This window comes from Falco rusticolus, chromosome 4 (genome assembly GCF_015220075.1).
Source record: "Falco rusticolus isolate bFalRus1 chromosome 4, bFalRus1.pri, whole genome shotgun sequence".
In the NCBI taxonomy this organism is placed as follows: domain Eukaryota; kingdom Metazoa; phylum Chordata; class Aves; order Falconiformes; family Falconidae; genus Falco; species Falco rusticolus.
In genome coordinates this window covers 13,429,163-13,444,588 of record NC_051190.1, presented here as the reverse complement: position 1 = coordinate 13,444,588, position 15,426 = coordinate 13,429,163, and the positions used below count along the sequence as shown (strand labels likewise).

Genomic DNA, 15,426 nt, shown 5'->3' with positions numbered 1-15,426 from the left:
CATGTTCAGGCCCCCAAAAGTGCAAGTCATGTCAGCGTCTGACAAGGCAACACGCTGCTCAAGCCCTCAGCTGGCAGAGCTGTTAGCAGCACTACCCCGGGGAAGGCAGGCAGGGCACAGACTGACTGATCTGGCCATGGACTAGGAGGCAAAGGAGCATGAATGTGTCAGACAACTTGGTTTGAAAGAGAAGCTTAGTTCAGCCATTGCCTTGACAATTCCACCCACCCCTGCAGGGTCTCTAGGCTTATTTCCTCCAGCCTGCACACTGAGAGGAGAGGGCAAACCCAGCTGATACCAGGGATGGAGAGCATGCAGGTGTACAGTCTCCACCCAGCGTAACTGTAGCAGGCTAACCATCTTTGCATGCAGCCAATTTCACCACTTTGGCTTCACAACTGATTCCCTTCTCCTGTCCGCTTGGTTCCAGGCTGTGTGTGGTGTTTGCTCCCCTTTTATCCCTTATTATCCCATCATGTATTTTTTTCTAGCTGAGCCCTTCACGCTGCCTTGTCCACAAAAGTCAGCAGGGATTGGGAGTGAACTGGTGCAACCTTGCTGCATTGGAGGGTTATGATGGCTTTGTTCCACAGTAGGAGCTATCATAAAGGTCAGAAAAATGTTTACAGTGGATTTCACAGAACGTTTACCTCTTACTGCAGCTCCTTCTCAGGAATATTTATGGGGCATAGGGAAAAGCCACCCCTAGGGACTCTGGCCTGGAAGTAACAAGTTCCCCCACCCTGCTTGCCTGCTGCCTCAAGCCCTGGAGATGCTGCTTCTGAACACCTGACACCAACGGGCACTAATCATCCAAAAGCTTACAGACACCTAATCCAGACACAGCCAGACAAAAACTGCTGGCTTTAGCAGCTCCAAGCCCCTGGCACATAAACCCCAGGGACTGGGTGCTCAGCCCCTTCAATGCTTACTCTGTTTCTCCTCTTCACTCTCGCAGAGCAGAGTCTGGCTGAAGCATTATAAACCGCTTCTTCCACAGCACTGCTGCAAGCTCGCTCACCACCAGCCCAGCACTAAGCAACCTGTCAGGTCTTGGGAATGGCATGAGACCACACACAGGAACTGCGGCACTACCGTCATGAACAAAAGCAGCCCCCAAGGCAAGCTGTTCTCTTCCCAGTATTTTCTTCTTGGGAGATTTGTTTCATTTTACAGAGAACGTGGAGGTAGGTCCCAGCAACAACTCAAAACCATTCCATTGATCTCTTTTCCCTGGGGAGAACAGTAGCATTATTATGAAACTGCCAGATGGTGATTTTTCTCTGGAATCAAGGCACTTGGTAAGAAAGTCTGATATATTTTCAGTGCTTTACTTGTTTGTAATTTTATTTTCCACGTGATGAGAGAGTACTAAAATTTGGCTGGTGGCTGTTTCTGAAGGGAATCAATAGAAAAAGACTCACTGGAAAACCTGCAGAGACTACACAAGCATTTGATGCTGTTAACAGCAACCTCTTATCGAGAGCCTCTTTATCCGCTGTCGGCCTAAACACACGGTGTCTGCTCCACAGGCTCTGTTCTTTCTTCCCTAGCCTAGCTCACCACTCGACTTTGCCCTACCACAGCATCAGACTCCAGAAGGGTGCCAGAATATCCTTTGTTACGGCATGAGATTAGGATCAGGTCCAGGGTCCCCATTCCCCAGTGGGAACACACAGCTTTCCAGGTGAAATCCTTTGTGCCGGCACAGTGCTCGCAGCTTGCTCCCGGCAGATTCTACCTCTGCTTGCCACCAGCACCCAGATTTTTTTCCAACCTGCAGTGTCAGGAAGGTCAGCAAGGCGGAAAGGGGGAGAGGAAAGATGCAGAGTGAGTTCTGCTCGGTTTGAAAGGCTTCCTCCCTCGCACAACACAGCCATTTCAAACCCCTGTGGACGCCTTTAACAGAGGAAGCGCTGTGAGCTCCAAGCATGCAGGATGCAGAGATGCCAGAGCTCAGGAGCTGAAGCATGCACTGAGGGCAGGCAGAACAGACGCCTAGCTGTTATCAGCACAGTTCCTCACTCCTCTAAATGGGCTGAGGCGGGAGTTTCTGTGTTTAATGGCCAGCATTTCACACAAGCTCAGGCTAAGAGAGGAACAGGCTTCCTGAAGCTTGTTTGTAGATACGCGTATGCTTCGGGGTTCTTAGAGCCACACAAGTGCAGCCCTGCACTCCCTTAACGAGACACTCATTTTGCTGAGAAATGCTGTACTCCATCCCATCTCACCTGGATCTGGGCACTTCCAGTGGGCTGCTTCCAATCCTCAGGAAGTTATCAGAATGGGTTGATGAAGAGGAGCTGGAGGACTTGACTTCGACCATCCCGGCAGAAGGCAGCCTGTCTTCAGACTGCTGTGCCCTGCTCCAGAGCACGGCTTGCGGTGATGATGCACAGCTCTTCCTCCTGTGGGATGGAGGACTCGGGTGAGAAAGCTGGCTTTCCCACATACTCCAACTAGGAAGCCTTTCCACAACAGACTGGATTTTACCCCAGCAGCTACAAGCTCTTGTTCCCACTGAACCTGCCCTCCTCCCTCCCAAGAAACCGTGAGTCACGGTAACTGCTCAGTGACAGGGGTACACTGAGCTCAACCCATCTTAGCCCATTCTTTTATAGATCACATCCACGTTACCTGGAAATCAGAGACAGGAGAATGCATCGGCCCACACGAATACAGCGATTGCTTTGTTTAGTCTAGCTGTAAAAATGCCTCAAGCAAGGGGCCTCCCAGCAGGGAAAGATCATTTCAATCTGCTCTAACTACAGAGCGTATCAGCCGAGGAGCTCAACCCAGGTGGGCGTTCGTGCACATTGATGAGGGTAACAGGGAGACAGCACCAGCGTTATTTCCCCCACACCTCCGGTGTTATTTTCGCTTTTAGTGATTCTCTTCAGGCATCACTGACCACACTTCTGACCACGTGCTCAGAGCTGACAGTCACTCCAGATGTAGGTGCACTTCAGTCCTCTCCCTGTCTGTGCTGACAGCCCAGAACTGCTCTAGCTGCTTTTCTAGCCAGCATATTCAGACTTGGGCATGATTCACTGTCCATTGCTGCATCAGGCCTTAACTTGCAGTACGAGCCAGCTACATGCCAAACAGGCACACGGATCTGGGACTAATTCATATCACTGCTGCTCCATGTTCAGAAGATTTTCTTTCTTACATCAGTGTTTTTGATGTAATTTTTTTTTTTCTCCTGGAAGAGTCCCAAGAATTTCTCCCCTTCCAAAACCACCGTGAATTGGGCAAAGATGTCCCTATGTACACAAGTAAAAAGGAGAAGTCTAAAGCAAACAAACTCAAGGAGAAAAGATGCTGTTCTTCCTGAAATCTGGAAGGGCATCTCTTTGAGCTTTGAGATCTTGAGCACTGTCAGCTACTGCAGCTAAAGACAGGCTCATTGTACAGTGGAAAGCATGATATCCTCTCCATTTCTTGAAGTGTGTCCACCCTCAAACATCACACCACAGCCTCTCTCAAGCATTATTCATCTCATGTTATTATAGCTGCCAACATCTCCCAGCACAGCCTGCAGAAAAAGGCTTGTACAACTGAAAACCAAATGCCTCTCCTTGCAAGGAGACCTTGAGGCTACCTGTTTTCAGGACAACACAATGAAGCACATCCCCTCCTCTCCCCTGTCACACTATGCACAGCCCAGCTCACCCAGCTTGTATCAAGCCCTACCTGTTCTCCACAACAGTCTCAACAACCTCCAGCAAGACATCCATGACCAGTCCTCTTGCTAAGCACTCATGGCAGGGCTCACAGCCTTCCCTTCCCCAAGCTCACACCCACAGCACGGGCCCAAAGCATCCCTGTGGTAGCAGCAGCTAGCCCCAATACAGCCCCACGTCTCCAACATGAATGAAAGCAAACCAGAGTTAGAAAACACATCACAAAACCAAGCTGTGATATACACAAGTGCAGCAGATCTTTTCCAGCATGCTCCGGTCACTTCACATCTTGTGAAAATCATGTGTAGGTTTTGTGCTGCAGGATCTAGTCTGTATATCCTAAGCACTCAGAGCAACACAAATGCTTCCAGTTTACTACCCTGCAGCCAGGCAAGTGGAAAGTTATTCTCTACTTGCTGCAGTCACTCTGCTGTGGATAGGAAGGCTCTGTGTGTTAAAGAGGACTCTGTGCTGCTCACTTGGCAAATGCAGTTTAGGACTCCCCGTCTCCATTTTGTGATTCTGCAGGAAGATTCTCTCTTCCCCTCTTCTCAGCGTTTTATAAATTGAATCGCAATGTGCTTCGGAAAGGCTGCTGCCACTAGCATGGCTGCAGGCTCAGTCCCAAAGGACTTTCAACTGCCTCCAGCACAACCCAGTTTTAATTTAAAATAATTGCAATATAAAATAGCATCTTCACATGTGCTGAGGGAGAGGAGAGAAAAATTAAACTGAGAGGGGCAACCCTACAGCAAGGTTCTGAAATCCCCGAACAGCACCAGAAACTCCACAAGCAAGCACAACGCCCGTCCCAGAGCAGCAGAGTCACCAGATACCTGCCCCAGTCCCTGCTTCCAGACAGCTACCTGCATCCCCAGGTGGCTCCTATGTCACCCTCTATCAACTGGGAGCACCAAGACTTGCATATTCCCCCCCCCCAGAAGCATCTCTAAGCAGTGCTGCAGGCAGCAACCTGCTTTCAGCTCACACGCCTGGTGCTGTTAGAAGGGCTAAACTTTAGAGGGGATTCTTGGCCACCCAGCCCACTTACCATTAACTGCAGATATTCCCCTGTATAATCTCTTCCAGAAACTGATGAGATTTCATTTTAGGGCAGCTAAACTGTCTCTATCTTTCCCTGGGGAGGCTGCTGCCAAATGTTATTTTCCGGGTAGTTCGGAACCATCTTTTAAAAGTAATGAAATCCTTTCTGGATGAAGTTTAACAGTGAAAGTGGTGAAAATGAAATAAAGCTGCTTTACCCTCATCAGGGGACAAGCTTCAGGAGCATCCCTGCAGAAGCCTGACAGTCTTGAACATGGGGTGGTCTCCAACTTCTGGTGCAGCTCTTGTAGCACAAGTTGCAGCAAAGCCTCTGACAGCCAAATTCCTCCCTCCCCTCTAACAAACCCATGTCACAGAGAGCAGACCTGGAGGGTGAGGGACTTCAGAAGTATATTTTCTACCGTGCTCAGAACCTGCACCTTTTGCTCTGCAGCCCCACTGAGTGGTTATCTCCTCACCATGCTGCTTGAGCCTGTGCTCCTGCTGGCATCAGCTCCACTGCTTCATAGGTGAAGCTCCCAGCTGCTCCAGGGGAGCTTTCCATCCCCAGGGAGAAGTCACTGCTCAGACTTGTGGTGCTGCCTCGATCTCTCTGTTCTAGAGAAAAGAAAACACAGCTACCTGGAGACCAGCTTGGTCTTGCTCACCTTCTCTCCCTTTAAGCAATACGCTTCCCCCGTGCCCTGGGGCTGGTTCTTGTGAGGCCCCAAGGGAAGCACAGCCATTTGTAGTCACCTTGAGGCTGGGAACCCAAGCCCCCCAGGGCGATCGACCATTACCAGCACCCAGGGACACCGATGCCTGGCAGCAGCACTCACTGAGCATGCAGATCTCTTCCAGGGTGAAGCCAGGCGGCAAACTCTTCCTTCTGGGGAAGGAAAGACAAAGTTACCTCAACCACGCTTCAGCGCTGCGTGGAGGGTGACCATAGCCAGATCTCTGTAGTACCCAGCAGTATCAGAGCAGTGAGGAGTTAGCTGTGCAGGGGCAGAGGGAGGGGATGGGACCGGTGCGCAGTATCTGACTCTCCTAACAGTCCCAGCCCATATCCCCTGTGCTTTGAGAGGGTGGCAACAGGCTGCAGGCAGATGTGCTTATTCAGTCTCCAGGGTGGGCTTTATTTCTTTCTGCCCCTCCTGAAAGAGGAAGGGGTTAACGTTTAGCGGTCTGTTGAAGAACAGCCACCCCGCTCCCCCCAGCAGTGCCTGAAGGAGCTTGCTGCACAGCCTGCTTCAGCCAGAGCACATATCTCTGGGTTCATCCGTGCTAAAGCAGCCACGGACAGTCATTAAGCAGAGAGCACATTTCAGCATGGACAGTTTTTTCAGAGCACGACGTGGCACCTCACAAGCCTCGTCCCCATTTTGCAGCCTTCAGAGTGCAGAATAAATTAAAGAAAACTGGGCCAGGACACCAGGGTTTCCATCTCCCCAAAGAAACAGCACTAACAAGCTCCCTGGCTCTGCAGCCCATGCAGCAGCAGGCACAGGCTCCTTACCTCTGCGACTTCACAGCAGAGAACTCCTCAGAGGTGATGTGCTTCAGAAAATTGAAGCAGAAAAAGAAAATCTGAGCAAAGGGAGAGAGAAGAGTGGTTCAGGAATGAACCTGAGGCTCCATGCAGCCTCTTATCTTCACGGGGAGGTGCTGACGAGGAGATAGCAAGAAATCTGCAGCTACCAGCCACAGGCTGCCACCATCCCATCCTGGGCCTTCTCTTACACAAACCGACCCTCTGTTCTCCCTGCCACGGGGAGGCCCAGAAAGGAAGGTGTATGACAAATCCCCTATCAATGCCTCGCACACATGCCGCAAGCACACGGCAGGTACTTATGCCATCAGTGCAGAATGGAAAAGAGATGGCCCCCAGCCTCTGCTTACACACCCAGGTAAGCAGCAAGCCCAGCAGGACTGGCAGGGTTAGAGCTGCATGCTCCACCTCCGCACCACAGCTGTATCACACCTGGAAGCATGCGGTTCCTGGAGCATCTGTGGTCCCAAGCTCGTGCCCTGCCACGCACGTCTGCTCTGTGGTATTCGCTCTGCGGTGCCTCTGCCACCCCATCTACCCGCGCAGAGCTGAGCCCTTCTCCTCCTGCCACAGCGAGCAGGGAGTGCTAGAGGCAGCCATGCACCCCTCTCCTGTTGCAGCTGCCAGCTCTGCCCTGGGCCAAGCAGGCGGCAGAGCAGAGCTGCCGGGCTAGAGCCAGCAGAGCTCTGGGAAAGGAATGAATGGGAATAACAATACCAACACAGGGGTCCTGGACCCCTGGAAGATGGAAAATAGGCCAGGGTCCTGGCTCTGCTGCTCAGAGGCAGGGGATCCCCTAGTGAAGTGAGAGTCTGAGGAGCAGGGGATTAACAAAAGGCTTAGACATACTCCCCACCTCTCTATTTGTATCAAAAAATAGTATTACAGTGAACTGCATCTACAGTCAGAGCAATCATTTTTTTGCTGTTAAACAGTAAAAGTTTCGAAGAGAATTAGTTGCACTAATTTTAACTGCCTCCCAGACCCATCTGTATACCCACAGATACACCCCGCCAAATACACACACTGGAGCCAGCACAAGCTGCTCCATGAGCCTACGATGACATGCAAACCACATGCAGCTGCAGCATCCAGGCAGGAGGGCTGGCACTCAGGACAAGCACGCCAGACAACACAACTTTATTTACAAGCTCCCAGGAGTCACATGCCTTAAGCATCCCTTCTCATTGCTGAGCTGAACAGCAAGTCCTAGCACCCTTTCACCAGGGGCCTGAACACTAATGGCACCGCAGGGGAACTGGCAGGACTAACACCCACCAACCAAACTGCAGACTGAGAGAAAAGCATTCCTATATACCTTATGCATCAGGAAGTGATGGGAAAGGCTCCTGCCTCATCTTTCCAGCACCTGAACAATCTTTTTAGAGCCCAGCCAGACCACTGATATTACCAGAAGCAGGCAGTGAATGCTGCTACCGTAAACAAGTACCTTGAGAACAAAAAGCAGTGCTCATCCACTGCCCCCACCAGACACTCACCTCTTCTCCTTTACTGAGTCGATCGACTAACATGTGCCTGGAAAAGAGAGCAAGGGAAAGCTCAGTCAGACGCAGGAAGCCAGAATCAGCAGAAAAGCACAAGCTGTCATGAACCGCCAGATGGCCTGAGCCTCCAGGTAAAAAAAAAAACAACCAAAAGCATCAGCCTCTCTTGTCACAGCTCATTGGGAATTGCCCCAACACCCACCTTTGGTTGTAAGCAAACACCAAAGATGAGGCCTGAAGGCTTCTAGCCTGCTATGCAGGGATATCTGTGTGAGTAAAACTTAATGTACCTACCCAAAGAGAAACCAGTCATAGGCCACTGTCAGGTAAAGAATCTCGGATGGCTCCAGCGACGCGTGGATCAGCCCATCCTGCAAAGCAAATGAGAACAACCTTCAGGCAGCAGCCCTGGGCACATGGGAATTCACAATCTACTGAACACTGTCATGCTGATCCAAGATGCCCAGCTTGCTCTACCTGCCTGTGATATTGTGTCTGATGGCAGGACAGCGTGTTGGGCTCCACATCAAAGCCAAACCACACCTCTCTGAAGCCAAGACCCTCAAAAGGAACATTAACTGTTCTACTACCACCTCCTGGTGACACAGTCACCCTCCAAGCAATCACCCCCAGGAACAGAGCAGGTCAGCTAGGTACTCACAGCCCATAAGGAGAGGCGCAATAAGGAGATGAAAAGCGGAGTTCGATCCCAGCCGGATATACAGTGCACCAGGAGCCCGCTGTCATCTTTTCCAGAGGTAGGAAGAAGAAAAAAACCGGATGTTTCAACAAGAGCAACAACTTTTCTTTATGGCAAATCTGTAGAGACAAGCTACCCTCCATCCCCACAGCCCAGGCTCAAGCGCAGAGCTCAGCCACCAAGCCAGAACATTTTGTCTTTCATATGGCAGCCAACAAATTGCTCAGAGTGTCCTGGGTTGTCAGCAGCCCCAGCTGATGTGCTGTACTGGTTCTGACAGCTGCTCAGGACATGAAGTCACTAGGTATGAACATCACTTTGCTACGCAGAACATACACCTACGCAGCTGCAACTCACCATCACAATGTATCCCCACATCAGAGAGAAACCTGCTCCAACTCACCACTTTTTCAGTCTCACCAGCCTTCCTACCGATATACATTGAGCGGAGCCACACACAGGGCACAAATCCTGGGCTCTCCACAAAATTTGCAGTGTGTCCCAACACAGCTGCTGCAGGAGTCTATCGATGGCCATGCTGGCGGAGCCAGCCACAGCTCCATCTGTCCAACGGTGCTAGGTACAAAGTCACAGTGCCCAAAGGGAGTGGGATGCCAACACAGGGCAATATCTACCCTTCAAAGAGTTGGGGTGGCTGTGATGACAGAAGATGGAAAGGGCTCTTAAGTAGGCACCTAATGAGACCCTGGGTTGGCGGGACAAAACACGGGTGTCCAGCAAAATAAGAGCTGGAGTCAACAAGCAGAGGAAAAAATGTTTCTTTTCTTCAGCTCTGAAGTAGTAAAACATTAGGTAAAGTTTTCAGATATCCCTCCATCCTTGGGAGGAGAGAGTTCTCAAGGAACCAGCAAGACCCTTTCTAAGGGAGCTGGAGCCTTGAGATGCTAGGATCATCACCCTGTTTTGAAGGGAGAGAAGTGAAGCTCTCTATAAAGTATCTCTTCTGTATTGGGAACTGATCCACAGTGGCACTAATATCATCAGCTGTTCTTCCAGAGACAGCGACTGCTCCGGTTAGACTGCTGGGAGCAAGGAGTTTACCTTACCATCACTATTGATGATGGAGATCAGCAGCTTTAGGTAGTTCTGTGTCTGTTGTACGAGGTCCCAGCTCTGCAGAAAGGGAAATGTTGATGGTAAGGGTCTGCCCACAACAAAAGGGTGTTTGGCAGTTCAGAACCTGCCACGCTCTTGGCTTCTCTATCCAGAACCCCACCAAAGCAGAAATAATCCCACAGCCATTCCTCGGAGAGACAGACCTTCCCCTTGGTGTTCTAATCAATCCCCCCATCCTCTGCAAAAGGCACGCTGGGACAAGAGACCAGGTGGGAAAAAAAAAAAAAAAGAAAAAAGAAAAATAAAAAAGAAAAAAGGACATCTCTGCTGTCTGCTTGGCTGGCACAGAACCTGCTTGCCAGCAGCCCCAAAGCTCCAAGCAGCCCATGCTCAGAGACTAACATGAGCCAGCAAACACCTGCGGAGTGCTGACCCTGCTCTGCAGCCCCCTGCACACGTGCACCTCACCAAAGGGCTCAGCAGCCATGTTACAGTTGTGTATGTGACGCAAGTAGCACGATGGGGCGAGTAGGCCAAAGTCAGCAGCTCGTTCCCACAACCCAAGCATTTTGCTCAAAACTCTACGGCCCTTGCAAACGGCCCCAGCAGGCTGCCTGCAGAGGGCTGACCCACTCCCAGCTGCTCCAGACAGTAACGCCCAAGTAGCAGCAGCACCACAGAAGGGCTCTGAACTCAGAGACCTCCAGCACTACAAGAGATGCAGGTGAAAAACATCAGGACAAGCTCAAGCATGCCACTCTTAACCACTGTGTCATGAGAAGACGCAGGGAATTTCAGTGGTCTGATCAGAGGCAGAACTAGCTTCAGGAAAATAGGATCGCATTAGCAAGGAAAAGGCAAGGAGAGGGAAACATGTTTCATTGTGACAGTGTTAGCGGTATAAGTAACATCTGACCCCCAGCAATAGAACACTTGCTGTGTGCTTGCATGTATGTGTGCGCATTGTGTGTGTAACCACGCTTAAGACTACTGTCAGTCAAAGAACATATTGCTCTGCCATGAAGCCTGCACAGCAACAAAAGAGTAGGGAAATGAGGAACACGCTCAGCCTGGGGCAGAAAACCCCATACTTCCAAAGTCTTTTATCTGCCCAATTCAACCCAATCTTGTGCTTATGCCAGAGGAATTATCTCATCATCCAGTCTGATCTTTCTATAGCAGAAACCAGGAAGTTTTGTTCAGTTGCCCCAAATACAGCCTGAAGCTTGTGCTTGGCAATATCTCTGCCCAGTGAAACATCTCAGCCAGGGGTGACAGCTCACTGCTCCTTTGGCAGCATGTTCCAATAGATCATCCTCAAAAGTAATACACAAGAATGCTTTTCCTTATTTGAAGGTCTGATTTCAGACTGCAGATATTGTTTCCTGTGCAGCTTTTCTTCCCCAGATTGAAGAGTGCTTTAGAATTAGTATCTTCTCCCTGAAAACGCACTTACACGCTAATCAAGTCAACCCTCCATCACCTTTGTGATTAGCTAAACAGATTGAGAACTTCAGCTTTAAGTGAAGCACCTTCTCCAGTCCTCAGATCATTTCTGCATCTATTTATTACACCCTCCTCCATTTTTAATATCCTTTTTAAAATACTGGCTGCTCAGTATTCTAGTGAACAAGGTTCTAGCCATAAACACGCTGTGGTCCCATTAGTTCTGTTTCAACACTGCAAGCTACTTTTCTGCAATTCTGCTTACGCTGGCACTTAAACATTATTTATGTCACTGACTGACCCACACCGGCCCAGCACAGGGAGCTCTGCTAGTTCTGTAGTGCTTCCAGCCACAGAGCACAGAAGCACAACACGCTCCAGCAGTCAATCACCACAAAACCTGGGGGGATTGGTACGTCCACCAATGTGTGAAATGGAGCACACTAATCAGCAGTGTAAGGGGATGCTCCCTGGTATGAACAGACAAAGGTAAACCTTGAAGCTTGGGAAAACATAAGAATCCAATTGTCATTTGCGATGCTGTCACAATAATAAGGAATGGAGACACGCCACGGTCAGTTATGATTTTCTACTCTTCTCCTACAGGACAGGCACCCTGCATGCCCACGAAGAAGGTGCCTAGTCACTGGCCTACTGCTCGCATAAGGTAAGCTGACCTCTCTCAGGACTCTCCGCAGCCAAGGAAGCCTGCCCACTGCAAGCATGTGCCGAGCGAAGATTGCCAACAAGTAATCCTGCTTTCCCTTTCCTGGCATGCTCCTTACCCCTGTTAGTGACGTATCTCCCCAATGGATTGCAAGCTTTATGCAAGCTACAGAAAAAGATTTGACATTACAGTCAGCTGCCTCGGGACACACCAAGCCACAGAGCTTTTGGGTAGAGGATTTCCACTGCCATTCTGAACAGTCAAGTAAGCAGTCTTGCTCCCGCTGGGACGGTATGAAGTGAGCCAGATTATGGCAACAGGAGCAAGTCAGACTTCAAATCTTTACTGATGCTTCCTGAGTGAGTCTCTGATCTCCCACAGAGACACCTGCTTTGCTCACCTGGTACTCACTCCAATCAATATTCAGAGATTGGGTCAGAGAGACTGGGATACTTAATGGAGCATCTACGTAATCCTGCAAAAAACCCAAACACAACTGGTCAGAGAAAAGCCATGACTTGAAGGCAGCGAGTTCCAGAAAAAACAAAACAACAAATGCCAAATGGTGCACCTAGAAGAAAACATCTCAGCAAAGCATCTTTGGATGCAAAAAAGTGCTAAGAATTAACTCATAGCCTCTTAGAAGGACTAGTGGATAAGCGGGATGCAAAAAAGTGCTAAGAATTAACTCATAGCCTCTTAGAAGGACTAGTGGATAAGCGGAGCTTTTCTGTGCTCCCAACGGTGAAAGTCAGGGACAAATCACATTAGTTTCTGAATTCCTGTAGGGCTGCTCCACTCAATAATCTTCCTCAGCAGGACACAGAATATGAAGACAGACCTGAGAACAGAGGCTGTCAATAAGACACCAAATTCAAAAACAGGAGCAACCCATACCGCCCATGAGAGGTCAAGCATCCTGGACTTCAGGATAACAATTCACTTATTTTACATAGGAATTTTACAATGAATAATTTAGTACATTCACTATCTGTTTTGTTTGTCCTGTTGGTTTCCTCCTTGTGATCAGAAATAAGCATGGCATATATACCATCACTCAGGAACTCTGAGGCAAGACTTAAGCCCGGTACAGCCCACAGCTCTCCATGTTGCAATACCCATATACCTGTTTCCAGTTAAATATAAGACCTTCAGCTGTATAATCCCGGTCTTTGTAGTCCTTAAAAAATTCACAGCCTGCAAGAAAAAAAGACCATGAGCAACTGTTCAGCTAACTGATATCTAACAACTGAAGTGCCTTGTGGGACTGGAAGTGCTGGCAGCCCCAGGCTCCAGAACACCAGACCAATCAAAACTACTGCCTGCAGGAAGAGAAGAGCAGTAATCATCAGTACAGGGTGCAGCACAGCCTCCCAGCAGCAACAACCCAGAGCACTTGGCAGTGAACACACTCACACAGCAAAGGGCAAACTCCAAACACGCAGCAAACGTGGAGTTTGAGGCACTGATTTCATTCTTTCCCAAACAAGAGGTTTCACCAAGGAGCTACACTTTCCAGGGCCACTGGCTTTTGCACAGATCTAAGGCATCAGCCTGTCATGCTGCGTGAGAAGCAACCAGCAAAAGGAGGTGTTGGCAGAGCCCTGGGGAAAGCCAACTTTCACAGGGCATCTGCTGCAGGTAACAAGAAAGGGCTCTGTCAGACATGGCTGTGATTTCTCTCACATTTAAGTCTCCTCTTTCAAACATGTGAATTGCCCTGTCTGAAGGAAACAGGTACATAACCACTTCCAAGGTTTCCCCCAAGCCCTCCCCTCCTCAAGTTCATCCTTTGGCTCTGTTCTTCTCATAACAACTATTTGAAGTCTCTGCTGCAAACTGCAGTCACTTAGTCACAGCTGAGCAGCACCATTAGCACTGCAGCTGCCTGCAGGCTACACAAAACACCTCTCCCGATGTACCGTGTGTGTCCCAGCGGTGCCACAGCGCCCACGTTACCACGACATGCCTGTGCCAGGCACCGAGCACAGGCAATGATTCCTACCCTGCAAGTCACAAGTAACACCAACGGCAAAATAATAATAAAAAAATAATCTTTGTGGAAGGACAGCACTAGCCCTCAAAACAGAGTCAGGAAGCAATCTGTCAGTTGAGATTTAACTCCAATTAAAGAACAGCTTAAAGCAAAGAATGGGGGGATTATGGCAGTAAGTAGAGGCATCTACAAATGCCAACTACCAGTCAAATGGAAAAGAGGGTTTTTCTGCACTGCAGAACACAAAAGTTTCTACAGATACCCCACTTTAACCCAAGTCTTTCACCCTAGACAGTCATTTCACTGGGTAAAACGCTGGCTGAATAGCTGAGCCCCAAGAGTAGTTGTGAATGGAATTAAATCCAGCTGGCGGCCAGGCACAGGGGTGTTCCCCTGGGCTCAGCTCTGTTCAGTATCTTTATCAACGATCTGGATGAGGGGGTTGAATGCACCCTCAGTAAGTTTGCAGATGATACCAATTTGGGTGGGGGTGTTGCTCTGCTTGAGGATAGGAAGGCTCTGCTGAGTGATCTGGACAAGCTGGGCTGATGGGCTGCGGCCAATTGTGTGAGGCTCAGCAAGGCTGAGTGCCGGGTCCTGCCCTTGGGTCACACCAACCCCACGCAGCGCTGCAGGCTTGGGGAAGAGGCTGGGAAGGTGCCTGGTGGGAAAGGTCCTGGGGGTGCTGGTCGACAGCAGCTGACCTTGAGCCAGTAGTGTGCCCAGGTGGCCAAGGAGGCCAACAGCATCCTGGCTTGTACCTGAAACAGTGTGGCCAGCAGGGCCAGGGCAGTGACCGTCCCCCTGTGCTCAGCACTGGTGCGGCCGCACCTCGGACCCTGGGTTCAGGTTTGGGCCCCTCACTCCCAGACAGACACTGAGGGGCTGGAGCGTGTCCAGAGCCGGGCAGGGGCTGGGGAAGGGGCTGGGGCACAGGTCTGATGAGGAGCAGCTGAGGGAGCTTGGGGGTTCAGCCTGGAGAAGAGGAGGCTCAGGGGGGACGTATCACTCTCTACAGCTGCCTGAAAGGAGGCTGGGCTGGGCTGGGGTCGGTCTCTTCTCCCAGGTAACAAGCAATAGGGCAAGAGGAAACAGCCTCAAGTTGCGCCAGGGGAGGTTTAGGTTGGATGTCAGGACAAGTTTCTTCACTGAAAGGGCTGTCAAGCACTGAAACAGGCTGCCCAGGGAGGTGGTGGAGTCACCATCCTTGGAGGTATTTAAAAGACATGTAGATGTGGCACTTAGGGTCAAGGTTTAGTGGCGGGCTTGGCAGCGTGAGGTTAACAGTTGGCCTGTATGATCTTAAAGGTCTTTTCCAACATAAACAATGCTAAGATTCTATGTCTGGACACTGCGTCACTCACCTAAGGCAACAGGATCTCAGAGTAACTTTAGAGACAAATTATAAACAGAGTATCTTGTAATGCAAACCTGGAAACATCAGTAAGAATGTATCATGGCACTCGGCCAATCACTAGATGGGTTGCTCATCCTTAGATGTGTATGTCTTAGATTTAACAGAATGACAACATTTCCCTATGGACCAGCACTGCTGAAATCAGGCAACATCTGCAGGCAGAATTTCCAGTTTTACAAGGTTTACCTCTACTGTAGCACTGAAGAGCTGCTAAAAGAAAGCAGCTGTCCCAGATGGCAAAAGAGGAAGGACCATCACTGAATATTGCATATAGTATGCAGATCCCCATACAGTAACAACGCTACAGCTTATATCTTCCTCGTTCTTTACATATCC

General features: G+C 49.8%; 1 protein-coding gene across 1 annotated transcript in view; it reads right to left on the bottom strand.

The window, feature by feature from the left end:
• The window catches only part of MTMR14 (myotubularin related protein 14), a 34,339-nt gene that overhangs the window by 9,141 nt on the left and 9,772 nt on the right, over positions 1-15,426 (bottom strand). Inside the window, 10 exon segments of the mRNA XM_037385287.1 lie at positions 2,232-2,408; positions 5,210-5,348; positions 5,570-5,619; positions 6,250-6,320; positions 7,782-7,818; positions 8,082-8,158; positions 8,449-8,534; positions 9,555-9,621; positions 12,078-12,152; positions 12,804-12,874. Coding sequence (XP_037241184.1) covers positions 2,232-2,408; positions 5,210-5,348; positions 5,570-5,619; positions 6,250-6,320; positions 7,782-7,818; positions 8,082-8,158; positions 8,449-8,534; positions 9,555-9,621; positions 12,078-12,152; positions 12,804-12,874 — 850 coding nt within the window.